Source organism: Pipistrellus kuhlii, unplaced genomic scaffold, assembly GCF_014108245.1.
Source record: "Pipistrellus kuhlii isolate mPipKuh1 unplaced genomic scaffold, mPipKuh1.p scaffold_m20_p_64, whole genome shotgun sequence".
Lineage (NCBI taxonomy): Eukaryota > Metazoa > Chordata > Mammalia > Chiroptera > Vespertilionidae > Pipistrellus > Pipistrellus kuhlii.
In genome coordinates this window covers 900,584-924,380 of record NW_023425567.1, presented here as the reverse complement: position 1 = coordinate 924,380, position 23,797 = coordinate 900,584, and the positions used below count along the sequence as shown (strand labels likewise).

Here is a 23,797-nt window from a genome sequence, read left to right as displayed (position 1 = left end):
CCAAGCGGTCACCAGCGAAGCCACTGCAGTGGCCCCTCCCTGGACACCTGTGGGCCGAGCCCTGTGCAGGCGCTTGGGTGCAGCGGCTCCTCTGAGCCTCCCAATCCTGAGGGACAGGCGTTGCACCCCATTTCTGGGTGAGCACCCTGAGGCGGAGCAGCTCGGGAACACCCAAGCCGGAGCGGCCAGTGGGCAGCAGGGGAGACCTCCTCCTCCGAGCCCAGCCGGAGGCTGAGTACAGCCGCCCTGACCTGGGTTCCCGCCCGGAAAGGTTCCCAGCGCTGCAGACAGGAAGGCCCTGCCCGGTGCGGGCGGTCCCCGGGGAAACACGGGGCGGCAGAGAGCAGAGCTGATGCTCAGGGTATAGGACGAGGCAGCTCCTCACGTCCCCACCTCACTCCCGGGGAGGCTGTCCCCGGCCTGCGCTCGCCCAGCAGGTCCACTGAGGCAGGCCCAGTGCCCGGTAAACACCCGGCTGCACTGACCGCTCGGGAGCAGACAAGGCTCTGGCCTAGGCGTTACTTGCCCTCTGAGCCTCGGCCTCGGCACCAGAGAGTGGGACTGCAGCATCGGGGAGACGGTGGGAGGCAGAATCAAGGGGCAGCAGCCCTGCCCGAGCGGGCAGCCCTTACCCGCTCGTGCATGGGCGAAGCCGGGCTGGAGTCCTCCGTCCCGCAGGGGGACGTGTCGCCCGTGGACACACGGCTCACCGCCATCTCCGCGTGGCCCTTGCCCTGGGGCCCCTTCATGCGCACGAACTCCATGTTGTTGTACTTGTAGAAGCCGAAGGACATCTTCTGCGCCATGCGGGCGGCCACACTCACCTGTGGGCGGCGGGAAGGCTGAGCAGGACGGTGGGCAGGGGTCCTCCCTGGGACACGAGCTGCCTGGACAGTCCTCCCTCCCGGAGCAGCCGCAGCAGGCCCAGGGCCAGGCTGGGTACAGAACTGCAGCCCAGGACCCGGCCGGCCTCCCCACACCCACCAGGCTCCAAGGAGAGCGCCTCGGCCGCCCCTGTCCCTCAGGTCAGTCCTGGGAGTTCTGCTTGCAGGGGCCGTGGGAAGGTCACCAGGGCTGGCCCTGAGCTGGGCGCGGCAGGTGCTGTGAGGAGGGCGGCCCGGTGGGCGGGGCCCGGCCGCTGCGCTCACCCGGTTGTCGTACACCTTCTTGAGCGCCTCGTAGCGGATGGAGCCCTGGAAGATGACCCCTTGGAACATGTTGGTTTTGTCACTGGCCACCAGCTCCACACAGACCATCTCTCCCTCCCCCACGGTCATGTCGCTGAACACCTGGGGGGAGCAAGCGGAGAGAAGACGCCAACTATCAGCTGCCACCCCTCACTCGCCCTGAAAACCCCATTTAGCAGTGAGAACCTGCCATACCTGTGGCCACCCAGCCCTCCCACCCTCCGCCGACCCAGCGCAGCCCAACTCGGCATGGGTGGAGGCACGCGTTTAGTTTATGGCGATAATAACAACCCTCCATTCGGGCGCCCCTCTGACCTCCGACCCCGAGGGTAAGTAGGACGATGAGCACGACTTTACAGGTGGGAGAACTGAGGCTCCCAGCTGGGGGGCACCCTTGCTCCTCGCCCAACACCGGGAAGAGGGGGGGCCACATTGGTAGAGTCCAGACCCGTCTGCTCCTAGCCCTGCCCACCCGCCTCCCGCCTTTCTGCACGGGCGTGGCTGCGGGAGCCTGTGGGAGACACGCACCTCCTCGAAGCTGTCGATCATGAAGAAGATGTTGGGGTAGCTCATCTTAGACTCCTCCCCCTTGCTGTCCATGGGGTGTTTGCTGGGGGACGCAAACACTTGCTGGAAGGAAGGAGATGGAAGGCGCAGTGAGCCCCGCACCCAGGCGAGCCTGCAAACACACCTCCCCCAGCGCCGGGCGGCCGCGGCCGCCTGGGCCCGGGCGGCGGCTCACCTGGGACTTCTTCTTGTGGATGTGGATGTCGCCCCCCTCGGAGCGCGTGCACACGGCGCAGGTCACCATGTAGTCCAGCTGGAAGAGGGGAGGGTGCGTGGAGGGCTCGGCTGCCCCTCAGGCCACCCTCCCGGCTGCTGGAGCCCGCCCCGCCGCCCCTACCTTCTGGAGGATGAGGTTCAGGCAGACGCTCTCCTCCCAGTCAATGTCAGGGTCGCCCAAGCCTGGCAGCTTCTTGGAGTCCCGCCGGTACACCTCCACCTCCACCTCCACCTCGGCCTCGGCCTCGGGCGGCTGCGAGCGCAGTGCGGAGCGAGTGGGTGCCCCTGTGCCACCGCAGGGGCAGGTTCCAGCCCTGCCTCAGCCTCTAGCTGAGACCCTGAGTCCATCAGGAGCTGAACCTCCCAGGCTGTCACCCTTTTAGGGTGAGGTGACCAGACGTCCCGTTTTTGGCGGGACAACCCCAATTTTCAACAATGTGTCCCGCGGCGTTTTAAAACAGTCCCGATTTTTGGAAAGAATCTTTGTTAAAACGCCAAGGACGCGGGACACATTGTTAGAAATCGGGACTGTCCCGCTGGTCACCTTATTTTAGGGGGCTGCACGAGGGTGGGGGAACCCAGCCTCCTGTTCCGCCCACACTCTGCTCCCCAAACCACAAGCAGACAGCCCATCCACCCAGCCACCCTCCCCCTCAGCGCAGGTAGCCCGCAGGTTGCTATGGCGACTGGCCGCTCTGCAGGCTGCAGGATGGAAGGGGCGGAAGCAGCCTGGGCTTGCCGCAGAGGACACACACTGCGCAGGCGCCCCAGAGGCCCGCAGTGCGCAGGCGCCCCAGAGGCCCGCAGTGCGCAGGCGCTGCACCTGCCAAGCTTTTCTTCCCATTCTTTTGTGTTTTTTCTTCCTATTCCTTTGTGTGTTTTTTCTTCCTATTCCTTTGTGTGTGTTTTCTTCCCATTCCTTTGTGTGTGTTTTCTTCCCATTCTTTTGAATGGGGGGGGGGGGGCAGGAAGCCACCTGGGAAGCTGCCACCCGGTTTCCCCACATCCCCTCCCGCCCGCCCTGCACCCCCTGGGCCCATGGGGCTCCGATCGCTGCCCGCCCCTGCCCTTCACACACCCACCCGGCAGCCCCTCCCGCTGCGCGCGTGCGCTCCCTCCACAGGAAGGTCTCAGCTCCCTGCGGTCCCCGCTGTCCTACAACGCGGCGGAGGCCGCCTCCTCTCTGTGGGCCCCGCCTGCCACCATCGCAGCTGTGTCCCTGGCTACGCCCTGTCCCAGCAGATGGGGGCTCCCCAAGGCCAGGGCCAGGGCTGATTCACTCTGCACACAGCTCACAGTGGGTGGTCGATGGAACATTCTAGCACACGAACAGCTGGACACAGGCTCCCATGGACTCAGGCTCCCTCGCTGACCTCACACCCCCCTCCCCCCCATCGATTTTCAGGAGCGTTTATACCGGGCTCTGCCCCCTCCTCCACAGGCCAGCGCCCTGGCCGGCGGACCTCCCTCCCCTCATCCCACCTGGCCTCTCCCCTCGCCTCCGGGAGGGAGAATGGAGGCTGAGGCGGTCAAGAACACTCCCTGGGGGGAGGGGGCGCCGGGGAGAGGTCAATGGGGGAAAAGGAGACTTATGTAATACTTTAGACAACAAAGAATTTAAACATAAAAAGATAACAATAATAACAATAACGGGATTTACGAGAAAGCTAAAACCTGAATGCTAATCTTAGCTTTGCTGCCAACTAATTGGGTTCTTTCGTGTGTGAAACGGGACCTGTGCGACTGGACTGCAAAGGCCCGTCACCACGGCCGGATCTCTTCCTCTCACGGTTAGTCTCAGCTCCAAGGCCTTTCCAGCCCAACAACGGGAGAACTCCCGGGTGGTGTATGCAGCGGGAACCGGCCGTCACCTCGCCGTGCAATTCTGGAAACTTTCATCGCTGCTTGGGAACTGGACAGTATTCAAGGCCCACAGGCCGCACGCACGCACGCACGCACGCCCCTCCCCTCACCAGAGCTGGGGCCTCGCCGGCACTGAGATTCCAGAAACAGCGGAGTGTGTCAGGGCCTAACCTTCCCCTCGGCTGCAGCGGACTGACTGCCTTTGGAAAGACCCGTCTACAATCCCAATAGGGCCAGGGTGACCCCACCGCCGGCCAATCGCTCGTTGTCTCCTGCTGCTCCCTCCAGCATCGGGCTCCGTCCGAGGCCTCCTGTCTCCCTCCTCCTCCCACGGGCTCCCGGAGCCCAAACCTCTACCTCTGTCCCTGACCTCCCAGCCGAGTTTCAGACAGCGATCCAGGCACCTCGGACCAACTCAGACCGTCCAACACCACTCCCCGCCTGCAGTGAGGGCACCACGCTCCCCTGCCCAGTCCAGTCACCCGAGGCCCTGCTGGGCTGAGCCCACGTCCTGAGCGCCAGCGGACCACCCTCCACCGCTCCCTCTCCCTGGTGCAGCCGCCAGCACCCGCCCAAGCAGCCCTGCCTCTGCCCTATCCTCCCCCGGCCACCCGCCGCCGGGCACTTGCTGGAAGGACCTCTGACCGCATCCCTTCCTCTGTCTGCGCTCCTGGGCGTGACCTGCACGGCCCTGTGCCCGGCCTGCCCCTGGGTTTCCCGAGTCCCTCTCCTCCAGGCAGCTGCCCAACACAGCGGCCCCGGACGCCGGGTCTCCGCACTGTCAGGCCCCCTGCGCTGCCGGGAACACCTTTCCCTTCAAGACGCCTCTCACCAGGCTCTGCTCCCCTTCCCTCTGGTCACTAAACATGCCAACCACGTGTATGCGCGGTCCCGGTGACAACAGCCCACAGCCAGCTGCCTGCACGCCAGCCGAATGCCGGGGACCAGGCCAGCCCCGGGGTTAGCTCTGTGCCCCGCACGTCACGAAGCCCAGCCAGACCAGCTGCATTGGCGCCGGCGTGCGGAGGGCCAGCGCGGCAAGACGTCACCGTGTCTCCTTTGCAGGGGGTGCCAGCCTGTGCGTTTGTAGAAAAGCCTCCTCTGCACGCGTCAGGCCCAAGAGCAGGCACACGGCAGGGCGAGGCCTCCAGGGGCTCCAAACACACCCCGGCTAACGGGCCCGGCCCGCAGCGGGCAGGGCCCCGGACCCAGAGCCAGGCCGGCTGCCCAGGCCCGGGCTGCTCCCCAGCCTCCCCCGTCTGTGCTTAAAAGAAAGCCAGGTCTGGCGCACAGGTGGCTTCAACATTTCAAGACGAAAGCTTCCGAAAAGGGCAGGAAACATGCAGTTCGCTGCGTTAACCCCTCCACGCACTGAAACGCGGGGACGAGAAGCCTGGGGGAGTCTGGTCCTCGGAGCGCAGCTTCTGCCCGCCGAGGCGTGGGACGAGGCCAGGAGGCGGAGCGCTCCGCTGGGCGGCCCTGGCCTGGGCTCAGTGTGCGCTCATCGCCATCACCGCCGTCACGGGCCCGGCGCCTGTCCACGGGCAGGGAGGAGCTGGACTCTGGGTCTAAGCTTCGCTCTACATCTTATTCACTAATATGGGAGGCTGGCCAAGCCACTCGCCTCCGAACCTGTTTGCTCAAAGGTACAATAATGATAACACTGCTGCCGTTCTGGGTCACGATGACGGTTAACAATAATGCATACCACCCCAGCAAGCATGTGTGGCTGTGTCCCAGGGCTCCGCACACAGTAGGTGCTCAGTGACCTCCCAGGGCTCCGCACACAGCAGGCGCTCAGTGACCTCCCAGGGCTCTGCACACAGTAGGCGCTCAGTGACCTCCCAGGGCTCCGCACACAGCAGGCGCTCAGCGGACCTCCCAGGGCTCCGCACACAGTAGGCTCTCGTGAACCTCCCAGGGCTCCGCACACAGTAGGCTCTCGTGAACCTCCCAGGGCTCCGCACACAGCAGGCGCTCAGTGACCTCCCAGGGCTCTGCACACAGCAGGCGCTCAGTGACCTCCCAGGGCTCCGCACACAGCAGGCGCTCAGTGACCTCCCAGGGCTCCGCACACAGTAGGTGCTCAGTGACCTCCCAGGGCTCCGCACACAGCAGGCGCTCAGTGACCTCGTTCCCCCTCGGACATGCACGGGGACCGCCGGGACGGCCGCCTCGCTCGCCCAGAGCAGACCCTGCGGGACCGCGGCCAGGCCGGCGAGGGCACGCACCTTCCTCCCGTCGCCCCCGCTCTCGGCGCCGGCGAACGCCAGCCTCCGGCGCACGTAGAAGAGCATGTCGTCCTGCCGCGGCGCCCACTTCTCCATGAAGTAGGTGGAGAACATCCAGGTCCAGAAGGCGATGCGGTCATCCTTCAAGCAGCCTGCAGGGGGCCAGACGGCAGTGAGGAGACGGTCAGCCTGGCCCTCGCCATGTGACCTTGGCCAGCCCTGTCCCCGGCGCCCCCTCCCTGCCCCCTCCCTGCCCCCACCCTGCATCTCTGGACAGAAATCTGCCAGGGTCTGTGCTGTCCAGAGCCCCCTTCCCCTCCTCCCCATGGGGCGGCCACTGGGGCTCAGGGACCCTCCTGGAGGCCCGACTCTCCACCCAGAGGCCCAGCGCCCAGCCCACAGCTGCGCGAACTCCAGCCCGAGGGTCAGGGTGAGTCAGCAGCGCCGTGGTGGCCGGGAAAGACCAAGGAGAGGAACCGGCAGGGGCTGGGCTGCGCTGGTGCTGGCGCTGGAGCAGGAAGGCTCTGCAGGGAGACCTTCGTCACCAGACAAGCACCACCCTCATCCCCCCACCCCAGGCTGCGGCAAGCCCCAGAGAACAGATTTAAAGGAACAGCTGCCCCTTTGCCAAGGAGTCTCGGCTGCGGGCAGAAAGCAGCGAAGCCGTGCCCGGCCCCCACCCTGCGCTGCGGCCTTTCACCAGCCGGTCTGCTCCTGCCGGGCTTCAGGGGCCCTGCTCTCTGACAAGCACTATTTCTTGAAGGCAATTCATCTGTCACAATCATCTGCCTCTGCACAAGGAGAAACGCCCCTCTCAGAGGCGGGAAACCGCTCCACGCACTCCCCCTGCGGTGACAGCAGGCACACAGCCTGGCTGATGCCCAGGCCCCCGTGTGAGTGCGGGCTGACGGAGCCCTGGGCACAGAGAGAGAGGACCAGAGCAGGCGTCTGCCTTCCTAGACAGATGCAGGAGACGGCAGGATCCGCGCCAGAGCGGCCGCGTGAACTCAGGGCATCCTCGCTGCTGGTTCCTTTCTCCCTGGCCCAGCAGAGCCAGCCCCGTTGGCGCCTCGGGCCTACTCGGTGCAGGAAGGGCCTGACCTAACCCTGCACATACAGACGGGAACCATGCCACGTGGGGACCTCCCTCACCCTCACAGGCAGTGCAGTGGCCCGACCAGGACTGCAGCTGCCCTGGGGGTCAGCCACCAGGCTCTGGAAGGCTGAGCCACATGCAGAAACCCCGGCCTCAGTTTACCTCAGCCACAGCGCGCCAGTGACCCAGGCTCCCACCAGCTCCCTCCCCCGCAACTCTGCTCAGGGAGGAAACGAGGGGTCTTCTCGGGCAGAGTCTAGGTCAGCCTGATCAACATCAACGCAGCCTGTCAGCCGGGGGGGCGGGGAGCAAAGGCGGAGCCTCAGGCACCAGGGGGACCAGGCGGGCTGTCTGCACCACGGATCTGAAATTCCTGCCACATTTCCACAACAGGCAACGCCTGGCTCACGCCTCTGCAGACCCCTGCGAGGTTAAGCAAAGGCACTGTGCTTACCTATACATATAAAGGGCTAATATACAAAGTGTCCCCTCGGGAGTTCGACCTGGAGTTCGATTGCTTGCTATGATGTGCGCTGACCACCAGGGGGCAGCACGGAATGAAGGAAGGCCCCAGTGGCCCTGCTCGCCGGCCAGGCCTAGGGACCCTAGCCATACACGAATTCATGCCCTGCGCCTCCAATGCCTGGGTAAAACCCGCACTCCTGCCGGCCGGTGTGGCTCAGTGGTCGAGCACTGACCCATGGACCAGGAGGTCACGTTTCGATTCCCCGTCAGGGTACATGCCCAGGTTGCAGGTTCAATCCCCAGTCGGGAGAGTGTAGGAGGCAACCAATTGGTGTTTTTCTCTCTTTCTCCCTCTCCCTTCCCCTCTTTCTCAAGTTAATAAAAACATATATTTTTTATAAATGCAAGAAGAAACAGCACAAACATCAAGAGCTGCCCTCCTGAACATTCAAAGCTTCATGCCCAAGAAAGCAAAAGGAAGAGGGAAACCAACACATGAGCGAGGCCGTACAGAAAGAGGTCACATCACAGCCGTTATGAAAGAAAGTGCGTAACTCCCATGGACAAATGTGTGAACTGCCCACACAGGGAACAGACCAAGAGGGAAATACAAGTGCTTACCCAAAATGTGGGAAAATACTCATCTCCCGAGTAATCAAAATTTCATATTAAAAGAACAGGTGGTCATTTTAAGAGGGCAAATTTGATAGTATTTATTTTTAATTTTAAAAAATATATATTTTTATTGATTTCGGAGATGAAGGGGGAGAGAGAGAGAGAGAGAGAGAGAGAGAGAGAGAGAGAGAGAGAGGGAGGGAGGGAGGGAGGGAGGGAGGGAGGGAGGGAAAGAGAGGGAGAGAAACATCAATGATGAGAGAGAATCATGGATCAGCTGCCTCCTGCACACCCCACACTGGAGATCGAGCCCACAACCTGAGTATGTGCCCTGACTGGAATTCGAATTGTGACCTCCTGGTTCACAGATGGATGCTCAACCCCTGAGCCATGCCAGCCGGGCCCAATCTGGTGGTATTAGAAAACACCGCTCAGGAAAAGGGCAGATTCTCACAAGCTAACCATAGTGACCACCGATGTGCCCCCTCTAGGCGCTTACCCCAAAGAAATGAAGCCTGTGCCTACCACATGGGTACCCACACGTTCCTGAAAGCTTTGTTCATAACAGTCCTGAACTGGGAACCAGAACAGACACACGAAATGTGACACGGCCCACCCATGGGAGATCACGGGCAATACAAGCAAACCGCTGCCCCACCGCACAGCGGATAAACCTCAAACCCGTCCTGCTGAGCAGGGGCCCTCAAAGGCTGCGCACTGTCAGGTGGCAGCCAGTGATGTTCCGGAAAGACAGCCAGAGTGACAAGAGCACGGCAGCTTCTGATGGCGGTGGGTCTCACAGGCTCCCGCCGCCATCCCCCGGCTCCCTCTCCGGTGGGTGCAGTTATCTTACACAAACCAGACTCTACTGAAGGTGATAAAGCATGGAAATTATGGAAGCTGGCAAGGGGGCATGAGCTGGGAACTCTCATATGTGCAAGAGAACAAAAATCATTATATTCTTGGTGACAATCAAATGAGCACTCTCCTATTTCTAGGACTCTGTCTTATGGAACAGAAACAAAGCCCGACGCACATTTCTGCGTTATAATGACCGCGCCGCGCCATGGGTCCGGGACGGCCTGCCTGCCCCTTTCCGTGTCTCTGTCGGGGTGTGGCCTGCTTGGAGGCGGCCACTGGATCCCCAACTCCCCAAGGTCGCGTGGCGCAGTGACTGTGTGTGCATAAACACACGAGGGGTGACTGGACCCTGCGTGGCCTGGGAATCAGTGCTGTCTTTCTCCCACAGGTAAACCCTTCTCCGAGGCCTGACCAGCAGGCGGCCCCCTGGGGGCCGGCCCTGGAGCTGCCTCGCCGGCAGAGCTCCCCCATCTGCAGACGCCCTCTGCCCCGTCTGCCTGACCCCGGCCTCGGGCAGAGGGTCTCCTGGCCCCGGAGCCAGTGGGTCCAGTGGAGGACGTGGCCAGTCTGGACGCCGAGCCGCTGGCTGGGGCAGCACCATGGACAGCTCCACGCCGCAGGCCTGCCTCCCCGGCTGGCCCGGGTCCCAGGAATCAGCCTTTTCCAGTCCCTTCTCATTCCTGGAGGTTCTGTTGGATCACGTGGCCACAAAGGCTGCATTAGCCAACACCAAACACACCAGAGCCACGTGGAGAAATGCAGGGCTGGTTCCTTCAAGCCTCTGGTCACAGAATGCTCTGTCCGCCAACCAGCACGTGACCCGGCTTTCTGTGTGTCTGAACAAAGGCGCCTTCTTTAGCATCCGGCTGGCTCACTGACACCCAGCTCCAGCCAACGGCCATCACCGGCCTGGATGAGGTCAGCCGACCTGCATCGCCCCCACAAGCCCCTAGCAGCCTCGGCTTGCCGGGGGCCGGCCAGCGCCTTAGCACTGTGCTTGGGGCCGGTTCAAACGGCAAGTCACCGCCACAAAGCACACAAATGCACTAAGGCCGTGGTCGGCAAACTGCGGCTCGCGAGCCACATGCGGCTCTTTGGACCCTTGAGTGTGGCTCTTCCACAAAATGCCACGAGGGAATGTGAGCGCCACGAAGTCTGAATACCTTTCCTCTGCTTTTGTTCCCGGGTGAGTTCTCCGTCCCTAGCCCGCTGTCTGGCCCGCAGGAAACAGGAAGTCCTGGCTGGGTGCACGGATAATGAAGTGAGCTCAGTGATTAACCACAGCGAGGGGTACTGGCCCGTCATTACACTGATCAATGGGACCGAGAGTAAAGGCCAGAAATAGAACTAAAACACGTGGTCACCTAATTCACACAAAGACGCCGCGTCAGCTGGCTGAGAGGAAGGTGACTGTGGTTACTTCGCACTGGACAGCAGGGAACTGAGGAGAGAGGCTGAGTCCTGCTCAGGCCTACACAAACCCAAGGAGATCGCAACTTTTAAACGTTACGACTAAAACCATTTAAAAAATAAGCCATGAGTGAATGTTTCTATCCTCTCAGAGAAAAGCCTTTCTAGGTAAAGCACAAAAGCCATTAAAGAAAACAATGGTAAGCCACATGAGAAATCTCTACAGAGATAAAAACCCACACACCATGAACGGGGAAATGCGGAAACCCTTCGTGAGGGCTGAGCGCCTTAACAGCACCCCATTCCATACCACGCCTGAGAGCACGGAGCAGAGTGAAAGCAGAGAGGCACACGAGGGCTTTTACAACAGGAGCCACGCTCACCGTCCTACAACTAGAGAAATGTAAAGGAAAACTATTTTTCCCCCTCCCCAAACACCTGACCACACTCCAGGTTCAAGAGGGCGTGAATGGACTGGATGTCACACCTGACAGTGGAAGGTGGACTGATAAAATCCCTATGGAGCGCTAGCTGGTGTGGTTCAGTGGTTAGAGCACTGACTGGCCTGCACATCGAAGGGTTTGATTCCTAGTCAAGGGCATGTACGTGTTTTTCTGGGGAGGGAGGAGAAAATGGTGGTCAAATAGGCAGATCTTTCTTGCACCTTCTCGCAAGGACAGACTGGAAATGAACTAAAGTGGAGAAACACACACCCAGAATTACCAACTGAGGTCCAGTCTCTTCAATAAATGGTGTTGAGAAAATTGGACGGGTACATGCAAAAAAAAAAAAAAAAAAAGAAAAAAAGAAAAAGAAAGAAAGAAAGAAAGGAACTAGACCATCAACTTACACCACACACAAGAGTGAACTCAAAATAGATAAAAGACTTAAATGTGAGACATGAAACCATAAAAATTTTAGAAAAAAACACAGGCAGCAAAATCTCAAACATCTCTCATGGCAATATGTTCGCCAATACCTCTCCTAGGGCAAAGGGAACTAAGGAGAAGATAAACAAATGGGACCACATCAAAATAAAAAGCTTCTGCTCAGCAGAAGAAACCATCAACACCAGAAAGCCCACTGCCTGGGAGAACATATTTGGCAATGATATGTCTGATAAGGGGTTAATTTCCAAAATACATGAGGAACAGTCATACAACTTAACAAAAGGAAGACAAACAATCCCAATAAAAAATGGCCAGAGGGCCAATAAACAGACATTTCTCCAAAGAGGACATACAGATGGCCAAGAGACAGAGGAAAACATGCTCAAAGTCTCTAATCATCTGAGAGGTGCAGACTAAAAACAATGAGGGACCTATCTCCTCACAGCTGTCAGAATGGCTGTCATCAACAAACGACAAGTGCTGGCGAGGACGCAGAGAAAAGGGAGCCCTCGTGTGCTGCTGGTGGGATGCAGATGGTGCAGCCGCTGTGGGAGACAGTATGGAGCTTCCTTCAAAAAACTGAAAGTGGAACTCCCATTGGACCCAGTGATCCCACTTCTAGGAATATATCCTTAGAAACCCGGAACGCTACCAGAAAGAATGTACGCACCCGTGTTCACAGCAGCACACTTCACCATAGCTAAGATCTGGAAACAGCAGATGAGGGGTAAAAAGCTGTGGGACACTTACACAACGGAATACTACACAGCAGTGAAAAAAGAAGGTTCTCTTACTATTTGCAACAGCATGGAGGGACCTGGAGAGTATTATGCTAAGCGAAATAAGCCAGTCAGAGAAAGACAAGTATCCCATGATCTCACTCACATGTGGAATCTAATGAACAAAATAAACTGATCCAGAGACATGGGAGCATGGAACAGACTGACGAATATCAGAGGGAAGACGGGGTTGGGTGGGGAGAAATTAACAGGGGAACTTATATGGGTACTAGAGGCCCAGGGCATGAATACATGCAGAAGTGGGGTCCCTCGGCCTGGCTGGTGGGACTGGGCTAAAACCGGCTCTCCATCATCCCTTGAGGGGTTCTGGATTGCCAGAGGCCAGGCTGAGAGACCCCACCAATACACGATCGGGGGGGGGGACGGGGGGACGCAGGAGGCTGGCCAGCTGGGGAGGAACCGTGGGAGGCTCCAGGGCGTGTCTGGCCTGTCTTGCTCAGTCCCGATGGGCTGGACCCCAGCAGCAAGCTAACCTACTGGTTGGAACATTTACCCCCTGGTGGTCAGTGCACGTCATAGACACTGGTTGACCAGTCCACTGTCTGCCCCCTTGGGGTCAGTGCACATCATAGCAAGCAGCTGAGCGGCCTTAGCATATCATTAGCATAATACACTTTGATTGGCTGAATGGATAACTGGACACTTAGCATATTAAGCTTTTATTAGACAACTAGAGGCCTGGCCTGCCACCAGGGCCATCTTCCCCAGCTGCCCACAGCCAGACCTGCCCCTGCTGCCACCCACCCCGGTTCCCTGTCCGCCATCGGGCGATCGGTGCCTGAGGGCCGGGGGAAGGGACAGAGGTAGTCAGTGCACCTCGTAGTGACTGGTCCAGCGGTTGTGCTGGTCGTTCTGCTATTAGGGTCAATTTGGGTATTACCTTTTATTCATAGGATAGTGTGGTGAAGGCCTAGGAAGGACAGGTGTGCGGTGGAGGGGAGTCAATGGGGAAAAAAGCAAAGGAAACTTCTGTAATACTTTCAACAATAAAGGTCAAAAAACACACAAACAAACAAACAAAAAGCATGGGCCCCAGGTCATGGCCCATGGGGGAGGCAACCAATCTCTCTTCCTTCTCCCCCTCCCCACTATCTCTAAAAAAATTAATGGAAAAAATAAACTCGGGTGAGAATTAACAACAAAAATCCCTAGAGGGACTCTGCAACACCCACAAATGCGTACACCTTGACCCAGCTGTTCCACTCGGGCCTTCCCGCGTCTCACTCCCACTCTGAGGGCAGTTACGTAATGACCATGGCACGTCCGCAGCCACAAGACCCCACGCAACATGGACTCAGCGGGAACGCAAGCTCAGCAGCCAGAGGCCGGCCTGGCCTGGGCTTAGCGTGGAGAGAGCCTCTGGGCAGCGACCTCTCCCCCTGCCCTGCTGGCGGCGAGCCTGGGACGGAGGGAAATGTGAACTGGAAACTCAGGTTCAAGTCCGTGAAAACATAAATTCCTCCTCCACGTGAGTCTCAGCTAACTCCTCTCCCTGCGACATCTCAAGAACTCCACCTCCTCCAACAACAGACAGGGCCCGGAGGGCACCCGTGACAACATCGCCCTCTGAGAACATCGCCCTCCGACAACCTCACCCTCCGACATCGCCCTCCGACAACATCGCCCTCCGACAACCTCACCCTCCGACATCGCCCTCTGACAACATTGCCCTCCCACATCGCCACTCCCAGAAACAGGTTTGTTCACCCATCGCCCGGGGCGCCCAGCTGGCTGGAGCTGGGACCGGAAGCCGCTGGCCCACACGTCCTGCCAGCCGGGCACCCATCTGAATGCCACTGTTAGAGGCGGGCTCGGGCTGGGTGGTGAGGGGACCGGCACTAGCACGTCCCTGACCCTGAGTGCGCCAGCACGCAGGGCAGCGCCTGGGCCATGGCAGGAGCGCAGCTGTGTGCCCTGAGCCACATGCATGTCAGGGTGTCAGAGTGTCAGGGTGTCAGGGTGCCTGAGGAGGGGGTTCACTGAGGGCCCATAACTACCGGTTCAGTGGGCCCCGCGTGGGGCTCCGAGGCGAGGGCAGGCCAGGGCCCAGGGTGCTGAGCGAGAGCCGAGCTGGGGCCCACCCACCCGCAGGCCTCCTCGCTGGTGGGGGCCGTGTGGGGGTCTCAGAGGACTCGGGACCCTCAGGGTGTGGCGGGGAGGGCTTGAGGGAAGCCTCTGGGGTGTGGAGAACAGACGGAGAACCCCTGACCCACATAAGTAGGTGCCCGGTGCCTCCAGCCTGGCCCTGCACCCAAAATGGGGGTCAAGTGTCCTCTTTGGGGAGCGTCCAAGGCAGCGCTGGCCTTCCCGCGGGCAGCCAGGGCCAGTGAATAGGCCTCTGTGCCCCTCAATGGCCCTTTCAGAACCCGTGCCTCAGTGCCCGTTGCTGCCGCAGCCCCTCCCCCGCACAAAGCCCAAGGAGCGCCGGGGCCAGGACTGCCCGAGGAGGCCTGGGCGGGGCGGGGGGCGGGCCCCAGGGGTCCCCACGTGAGCACCCACAGGCCGCGGGTCCTCTGCGCCGGCCTAAGGGCGAGGGGTTTCAGCGACACAAAGTGGCAGAACCAGGACCAGCTCCCGCCCCTGCCGTGCCTGCCTTCTTTAGGGCAGAGTCCTGGCTCCCCTGCCAGGCCCAGCACTCCGGCCTGCGGGGGCCCAGCACCCAGGCCTGCAGGGGCCCAGCACCCAGGCCTGCAGGGGCCCAGCACCCACGCCTGCGGGGGAGCCGGTGAGGACAGGAAAGAGCCTCTCCACCAGCCCCCTGAACGCCGGGGGGTGCCCCAGGCTCCAGCCCCGCCTCCCTCCCTGACGGAGGCCCCGGGACCTGCCTGTGACAGCTCAGCTGCCACCTCCCAGGACGGGAGGGGAAGGGTCCCTTCCCGAGCCCTGCGCATCCTGTCCCCAAGCACTCCAGCCCTCCCCTGCTGGGCACCCGCCGCCTGCTGAACCTGCTTTCATCGTCGCCAAATCCACGCGATGAAATTACTACCTCCGTTTACCTGGTGAGGAAGCCGAGCTGCGGGCCTGAGTCACTGTGATGTCACTGCGGGAGCGGCTGCCCACACCTCAACCAAACCTGCCCCAAACCTGCTGCACGGAGCTCGTCACACGGTCCACCCACTGGCTCAGCGCCCTGCGTCCAGGTGACCTCTGACCCCGCCCAGGCAGGGCCACCGCAGGGAGCCCGTGGGACAAACATGTGACTGACACGTCCAGCTGTCCGCTTGCTCAGGGAGTGATGGGGCCGCTTCGAATCTCACCCCAGAGCCCTCACCAGCCCTCACCTCACCCCCACTCCGTCCCTCCATGCGCACGCTGCTGCGAAATTCCCCAAGTGCTCCCAGTCCTCGCCTCCCACTGGGATCTCCCTAATTAGCAAGAGGAGATGGGAGCGGGGTCAGGAGGGGTCAGGAATGCGGGCCGGTGCAGCCAGCACTGCCCAGCGCCAGGCCCTGCGTGAGGCCCCGGGCCCAGGAGGAAGCCGGACCCTGACCTCGAGGCTGCTTCCATGGGGAGGGGCTTGGGCCCCGGCAGGTTCCGAAAGCAATCCCGCAGACTCTGCAAACAGCGATGCCCGCCCCTGCACGGCTCCCTGTCACCTGCCAGTGTCTCCCGCTCCAAGTCCTCTCCTGGGAGCCCTCCTCCTGTGGCCCATTCACACTCCTGACTCACCGCTTCGCTCTGACACACCAAGGCCTCCAAAGAGCTGCTTCCTCCTGAGCAATCTCCGGCTTCCTCAGACACGCGCACTGGGGCCCCACCAGACAGGAGCGGAGACCCGGCCACCTCAACGCCCGCCTCCCCTCCGCTCCCAACTGCCTGAGGTCACCGGCCAGTCAACCTCCCGCTCCGCCCCCTTCACCGCCACGGCGAGTGGCAGGAGGCAGCTCGCAGAACCCCGGAAGCTGCAAGAGGTGCTGCCACCTGCTCATGGATGGGGAGACGCGGAGCCCCGTCAGACACTGAACACCACGCACTCATTTCTGCTCGCCTCCTCCCTGAGCCAGGCTTGGACCCAGCCCGACCCACCGCCCAGCTCTGGGCCCGCCACAGGGACTGCCGCCCTGCTCACTGCCTGCCTGGCACCCAGCGCCCGCGGGCTCTCGGGTCAGGCAGGGGGCGAAGCACTAGGTCCTCCCATCACCGGAGGGATGCAAGCTGACAGCACGCTGCAGGGAGCGAGGGCACAGCGCCCTGGCCAGGCACCGAGGACAACAGGCCCTCCGTGTGCTCCCTCCACAGTCACCGACATCCTTCCTCTGGAAACCAGACATCCCTACCCCCACCCCCAGAGGCTGCTCTCGCGCCCCCCCCCCCTATGAGGAACTGGGCCCTCGGGCCCTCGGCTGCGCGGTGGTCTCAGAAGCGCCCAGCCCCCACCCCCTCCACCCTCTGCCCCGCCGCCTCCTCTTTCCACCGCTACAACCTCCTTCCCTGGGAAGAGCCGGGGCTGGGGAGGCCGCACAGACGGCAAGGCGTCCTGGGCCAGGTGGGCAGGGGAGTGGGATGGACAGGCAGCTGCCACACGTGTGGGCCCCAGCCCGGCTCTGGGCCTGACTTACAACCTCAATCTCTCTCGAGTCTCATCGTCCTCACTGGCCAGCGGGCATGTGCCCTCGGTCACAGGGTGGCCGCGGGAAGGACACAATGCCAGGTGTGCAGTAACAGGAGGAGGGGCTCTCCGGCCCCAGCCGGCCCGGAGAGAAGCGGCCTCGCTGGGCTCAGGGCAGTCGCTGGGCTCAGGGCAGACGCCGGGCGCAGAGCCCCGGGCAGCACGCAGCTGGCACGTCTGGCTCTCAGGCTGTGCTCCGGGAGCAGGACCCAGGGACTGAGCAACAGCTAGTGCGCTGCTGGGAGGGTGGGAGGTGGGGGGAGAGAAAGGGGGCAGGAGGAACCTGCAATACTTAGCCCCACCTCCCTGGCAGGTGGCACAGCCTCCAGATCGCCTGGGTGGCATCAGCCATCACAGGTAAACGGGCACCGGGAGGACGGACCCGGGCAGGGCTGGGGCTCGGCGGGTGTGGACCTACAGCCCAGGCTGCTACAGGAAGCCTGCACTGCACAGACTGCAAATGAAGAGGCTTGTTGCAAAGGATTCTTAATAGTGAAATACTAAGCTGTTTCCCCAGACCCGACCCATTAGGAAGTACGGCTCATCCACCCGCCGCCTCGCAGTCACTTAGACGTGTGGAGGTCTGAACCACATGGACTGTGTTAGGAAGCCTGAGTAACAAGGCATGACTAAGAAACTATGCGTGTAGAATACCAAGGGTTTGTTAAACAGCTTCATAAAGACCGGAAAGCAAGATTTTGCAAAGTTCATAAGCAGTGTGCCTCTGGGTGATTGGAACTATGAGTAATTTTCCCCCCATTTCTTATATTTTCCAGTTTCAGCTATGTGCACGTGACTTTTTGAATTGGAAAAAATTGAGGGTTTTTTTTTTATAATGTATTTTTATTGATTTTAGAGAGGAAGAGAGAGGGATAAAAACATCAGTGTTAAGAGAGAACCATTGATTGCTGCCTGCACGTCCCCCCATGGGGACCATACCCTCCACCCAGAATCGAACCCAGGACCCCTCAGTCCACAGGCCAACGCTCTCTCCACTGAGCCGAACCAGGCAGGGCGAAATTGGGGGTTTTGAGGCTGTTTTTTAACAAGTGGCTCACAGCCTGTCTGATCTCAGGAGCCTGTCCAGCGCAAGAAGCGAGTTTACGTGGAGCAGGCCTGGAGGCCAGCCTGGGGGAGGGGGCACGGGGCGGTACCAGCACAGCTGACCACCGTCTCACCCTGCAGGGTGTCCCTGCAGCTGTGACCTTGTTTCTTGAAGGTGTGAGGTCTGCGTCCTCAGGTTTCCTGCTCCGGAGAGACCCACGCTGGCAGATGGAGCCGGAACCCAGAGGCCTTTAAATAGGCAGGAACCGAAAGAGGCCCCCTCCGCACCCACACTTCCTCCCCGGCCACTGGCCCGGAACCGCTCTGCCTCCCGGGGGCCCCAAACTGTCCCAGAGACGCAGAGCGGTCTGAGCTCGTGTGAATCCAGGCCTAGTTCCGGGTGCGGGCGCGTCTGGTGCCCTTTACGACGACAGCACCATCGGGGGGACCCTTCCTCCTCGGCTGCCAGGGGCTGAGCTGGCACTTCTCCACAACCCAGCAGCTCTAGCCGTCGCGTGTCCACTCCACTTTACAGGTGACGACACGGAGGCCTGGAAGGGCCACATGTCTGGGCCACACCCGCCGCTGCTACCCAGCGCCGCTGCACCCAGCACCAGGGCCCGGCCGACGGGGTGTCCTTTTCCCAGTTCACAGGGTGCTGGCAGGTGCTCAGCACCCAGGAGAGGCCATGGGGGGCAGTTCCCCCCTCATTCCTCTGGCTCACTCCATGAGCTCTGCAAGATGGCTCTTCGCACCTGACCGGCCTGTGGGAGCCTCCCGGCTACCTGCCGTGGTGAGGCACTGCCTCTGAAGCCTGCCTTTCTCATCCGCAGGATGGGTGAGAATGGACGCTCCCCGCGCGGGGACCTGCCGCAGACATGGAGCGGCTGGCACGCAGGCGGGCAGCGTCCTCGGTGCTCACGGCCCCTCTGATTCTGGACACCCTCAGGTTCGGTTCCGGTCAAGGGCAAATGCCCAGCGTTGCGGGCCCGATCCCCAGTTTGGGGCAAGCAGGAGGCAGCCAATCAATGATTCTCTCTCATCATTGATGTTTCTATCTCTCTCTCCCTCTCCCTTCTTCTCTGGAATCAATAAAAATACGTATTTTTTATAAAAAAGAGTGGAGTACCCTGGTACCTACCGGGTAGGGTTATTTTGAGGACAAAAGGAAGTAGTGGCCATAGAGCACACCTGCCCCACAGCTTTTCAAACCGAGAATCTCCGGGCTGCCTCACCAGAGGGGACAGCCCCGCAATGCCCACCTGCCCGGAGGCCCGCCTCACGCTGTGGCCAGGCCGTGTCCACGGGCCTGCTGCCCTGCCGGAAGGGAGCCGCTGCCCAGCACGCCCGGACTGACGCCCAGGCCCAGGAGAAGGCCAGCCCCCAGAGGGGTCGGGGACAGCCTCCTTGGTCCGATGTCTGCGTCGCATCTGGGCACTGGCCCCTCATGCTTCCCGGCTCAGGTCCCGAAGGCCCACAGAGCCCCCTCCGCCGGCCGGCGGCTCCCCGCTCCCCGGAATGACAAGCAGCTCCCGGTGGACAAACCACTGAGATCCGGCCAGCAGCGCCTTTCCTCCGGGGTCCCCTGTGCGCCTGGCTGCTCCCCGGCTCTGTGCCCTCCACCAGGCGGGTCAGGGCCAACCCCGCCCGGCAGGCACGCACGGGGCGAGTGCTCCAAACTGCTGTGCCGGCCGGCCGGGTCCGGTTGGCTCCACAAGGTGCCTTTCATCCTGGCGGCCAGCGGCGGGCGGCCTCCTCCGCTCACACACACTGTGACTCAGACCCACGGCCTGTCCAGCGCGTCCCCACCATCCTCCCCGACACTCCAAACCGCCCGCGGGCCCGGCGCGGCTCGGAAGGCCCTGTGCCCGCGGTAACCACCACCACCTGCGAGGAACGGAACAGGTGGCCACAGCTGTGGCGTGAAGACAGGGTTTCCTGAGCCACTGGACGCACACGTGGCTGGTCCCGGGGTCACAGCGGGTGCTCGGGCCAGCCCTCAGGCCCTCTCTCTGAACACCCGTCTCATCTGGAGAGAGCCGGGAACATGAGCCCTACGAGGGGGCTAGATTCCCTTCTCCTTGACCCATCCCCTTTGTTTCCCAGCCCAGAGCACTGTGCTGAGTGCTCACCGGGCCCCTGCCCTGCATGTGCCTGTGCGGACCGAGGAGGTGGCAGACTGGGCAGTGCCCGCACGGCCCCTTGCTAACTAGGAAGAAGCCACACAGAGACAGCGCCGCCAGCACCTGAGCATCCAGCGGACACGCACCCTGTCCCCAGGCGCAGGCGGTAGGGGGGTGGGGGGCAGGGAGGGGCAGAAGGGCTCCCCCAGGCTGGAGGGGAGACCTGAGGCGTGTGCAGGGCAGGTGAGCAGGGGTGGTCTTTCGGGCGGAGAAAACGGGAGGCCTAAGGGTGCAGCGCCTCAGAGCAGGGCCGAGTTCAGGCGAGTGTGGGAAGGGGAGGGTAAGACGGAGACCTGTGAGGAGGGAGGACTGGGACAGGAAACGGAGGAATAGCGTGACCAGCAGGCTCTGCCCTCGGCCTACGACCAGGGGCCAGTTCTCCCAGGTGCAGCTCAGTAGGTGCAGCCAGGCCCGGCTGGGACATGGGGGAGGGGGCGGGATCCGGGTGACTGGCTGTCCCTGGAACCTCAGGCAAGATTCCGGCAGCGAGCTGACAGCACACAGAAGGCACCTGGCACACAGTAGGGACTCAGCGAATGCCAGCTGCTGGAGCAAACTGTTACTGCTCTCCGGGGCTGGCCCTCGGGCTCCTGGGGGGGGGGGGGTGCTCAGGGGTCAGAGGGCAGCGGGAGCATGTGGACAGGGGTGAGGGGAGGGGCTGCCCGGAGCAGCTGAGCAAAGGGCGGAAGGGCTAGAGCAGATGGCCCCTCAGACCCCTCCCATGTCAGACACTCTGTGCCAGGTGACAGGTGGGCACACAGCCTGGCACACAGTAGTGCTCAGTGAACGTCCACTGAATGAATGAATGCAGATCCTTTCATTTCTGCTCAGAGCTCAGCTGTGACCCTTCTCAGAAAAGACACCTATGTCCGTGTCCACCGCCGCCCAGGACCTGCTCCCAGGGGAGGGCCTGGGGCTCAGCCTGCCCTCACACAAAGAACAGGCATGAGTCCTCTCCGTCCACCCTCCAGGGCGTGGCTGCGGAGGGCCTGGCCCCGGGGCTGCCGTGTCCCTGCTGCCCTGTGCCTCTAAGGGGAGGCGTGGGCTCCCGGGACTCAGTTTCCCCGGTGGTGAATGGAGGGTGTGCTGGCTCACGCTCCAAGGCTGACATTCCTTGGAGCCACGCAGAAATCCCAGCCCCGAGGCGGGGAGGGTGGGTGGGGGCGGCAGACGGCGTGCTATGAAGTCATTCCCGCAGGAAGAAGGGAGGGTCTTTCCTGAAGAACAAGGCAAACCCGCACTCAGGGGAGGGGGCTGCTGGGATCCGGCAGCACGGATGACCTCACCCCAGCCAAGCCCACCCACCCACCCCTGCAGCCCCCTCCCGCCGCTGCCCCTGGGGCAGCCGCTCCCTCTGCCAGGGGGTTTGGGGGGAGATGTGTGGGGGCGCAGACACCGTAGCCCAACAGGTCCCCCATCGGAGCGAAGGGCCGGACGAGGGCAGGACAAAGGCTCGGAAGCCAGACGTGTCCCGCGGGGGCCGTGCCCGGGGCACACCTGCCGGGAGGTGGGCCGGAGCCCGGGCCCGGGTCCGCAGTGACAGCCGGGGTCTCCCCGAACCCAGCGCCCGCTCCCTGCGGGCCCCGAGGCCCGAGGACTTCCTGGGGCGGGAAGGGCCGGCGGCGCCCGGGAAGGAAGGAGGAAGCCGCCGGAGAGGACGCCGATGACCCGGGAAATGAAAGCCGCTCCGGGACCGAGATCCGGGACGGGGACGGAGGGGCGCGGGGACCTGGGGGCGAGGGGGGCACACGGCCCGCAGGGGGCCGCACACACGGCAGGGACAGAGACACACAGTCAGAGACACACAGAGACACAGGCACCGAGACACGCTCCGGACGGAGACGCGCAGACACCGGAGAAGCGCCCGGCCCCGCCGCCCCGGCCCCGCCGCCCCGGCCCCGCCGCCCCGGCCCCGCCGCCCCGGCCCCGCCGCCGCACTCACCGAGGCCGCCGACCTCGCGGCGCAGGCTGAGGCGGCCGCGCTCCTCCGCAATGGCGCGCAGCATGCGCTGCAGCGAGCGCTCCTCGGCCTCGGCGCTGCCCGCGGGCTCGGGGGAGGCGGCGGCGGGCGGGACAGGTGGCCCGACCCGGAGCCCCGCGGGCGCGGGCGCCGAGGCGCAGGCCCAGCCCGGCGGCCGCGCAGAGGCCATGCCGGGCCCCGGCTCATCGCCCGCGCCGCGCCCGCGGGGACACCCGGCGTGCCCCGCCGCCCCCGCCCCCGCCCCGGCGCCGCCCGCCGCGAGCACCAGAGAAGCCACAACCGCCTTTGTGCGCGCCGCCGCCGCCGCCGCCGCCCGCTGAGCCGAGGCGAGCGCACCTCCGCCGCCTCCGCCCGCGCGCCTCACGGCCGCCGCCCGCCCTCCAGGCCCCGCCCCGCCCCGCCCCACGCCCCCGCCCCGCCATTAGGCCCCGCCCCTCCTCACGCCCCGCCCTCCAGGCCCCGCCCGGACCGCCAGGCCACGCCCACACCGCTTCCCGCCACTTTCGGACTCACCTCTGGCTTCCCTGACCCGCCCCTGATTCTCCAGGCCCCGCCCCTAATATCCTCCAGCCCCGCCCCACCCACAGGGCCCGCCCCCAGCCCCCGCTTCCTCCGCCCAGAGTCCGCGCCGGCCGGTCTCTTCCCCCTACAACCCTCCCGCCTCCTCCCTCTTTGGCCCCGCCCACTCCCACTCTTCCGCAAATGGCCCTCGTGATCCCGCCTCGAACCCCAGCCCAGGGTCTCCTGACCTTCCCCGGCCCCTCACGCCTGTGGCCGCTCACCTTCTCCAGGCTCCGGCCCCAGGCCCTCTCTGAGACCGCTCTGCTCCTGACCCCTGCGGCCGTGCGAGCCCGCCTGTCTCAGCCTCCTGCCCCTGCTCTCCTCCTCCTGCCCCAGCCAGATGGACTGTCACCCACCCACCCTGCTCCTTGTCAACCTCCCTCTCGCCACCAGGTTGCAAAGACCAGTTTCTCTGAGAACTTCCTCTGAAGAACCCAGAAATGGGTCCCACCCATCCCCCATGACGAGGTCTCAGGCCAAGTCCTAGCCACTGTCGCTCTGTGAATCAGTCCTCATACTGAAGGCTCCTGGGGTTCGATTCCCGTCAAGGGCACATACATTGGTTTCAGGCTGGATTCCTGGCCCTAGTCAGGGTGCGTGCAGGAGGCAACCAATCCGTGTGTCGCTCACACCAATGTTTCTCTGTCCTTTTTCCTTCTACTCACTCTCTCAAAAAAAAAATTAATGGGAAAATATCCTCAGCTGAGGATTAACAACAAAAAAAGGGTCTCAGAGCCCTTCCTGCCCACACTGACTGCCCACCTGGCACCGCGCGGGAGTGACGAAGGGCTTTGTGGGGGTGCGCGAGGGTTGGTAGGTAGGTCTGAGGGGGACGGAGGAGGTAGGAGGTCAGCTGGGCATGTGATCCGATGAAGGTCCAGATCCGGCCTGGCGTCCATCCATGTGCTGGCATCTGCAGACAGGAAGAGCTGGGTGAAGCAGCCAGAGGCCTCCCCCAGACCACGCCCCCGGGCGGCCCACTTCCAAGGACGGGGGAGCGGGGGATGGAGTGACCCAGCTGGGCCCCAGCCAGCTGAGTCTCCAGTCACCCCTGCAGGCACGCTAGCCTCCATTCCTGATCCAGCCGGCCTGCAGGCCCCACCCTGCCCTCCTCCCGTCCCTTGTAAAACTCACTTCCTCAAAGAGCCTTCCTGCTTCAGGCCTCGCCTCTAATTCTGTGCCCCTGTCTGGGTCCCCAGCCCTAGGCTTGGGGTGGGG

At 62.6% G+C, this 23,797-nt stretch overlaps 1 protein-coding gene across 2 annotated transcripts in view; it reads right to left on the bottom strand.

Annotated features, from left to right (window-relative positions):
• The window catches only part of KIAA0930 (KIAA0930 ortholog), a 28,860-nt gene extending 5,063 nt beyond the window's left edge, over positions 1 to 23,797 (bottom strand). The window contains exons 1-8 of one of the 2 annotated variants that reach the window (XM_045575101.1): positions 23,714 to 23,797; positions 23,342 to 23,492; positions 6,065 to 6,216; positions 2,092 to 2,223; positions 1,930 to 2,007; positions 1,716 to 1,817; positions 1,149 to 1,289; positions 633 to 824 (exon numbers count right to left, since the gene is read on the bottom strand). In XM_045575101.1, coding sequence (XP_045431057.1) covers positions 633 to 824; positions 1,149 to 1,289; positions 1,716 to 1,817; positions 1,930 to 2,007; positions 2,092 to 2,223; positions 6,065 to 6,216; positions 23,342 to 23,492 — 948 coding nt within the window. In that variant the 5' untranslated portion in view covers positions 23,714 to 23,797. Of the gene's footprint in view, positions 1 to 632; positions 825 to 1,148; positions 1,290 to 1,715; positions 1,818 to 1,929; positions 2,008 to 2,091; positions 2,224 to 6,064; positions 6,217 to 21,979; positions 22,330 to 23,341; positions 23,493 to 23,713 lie in introns of those variants that run through there. The other variant, XM_036420230.2, reaches the window with a different exon arrangement.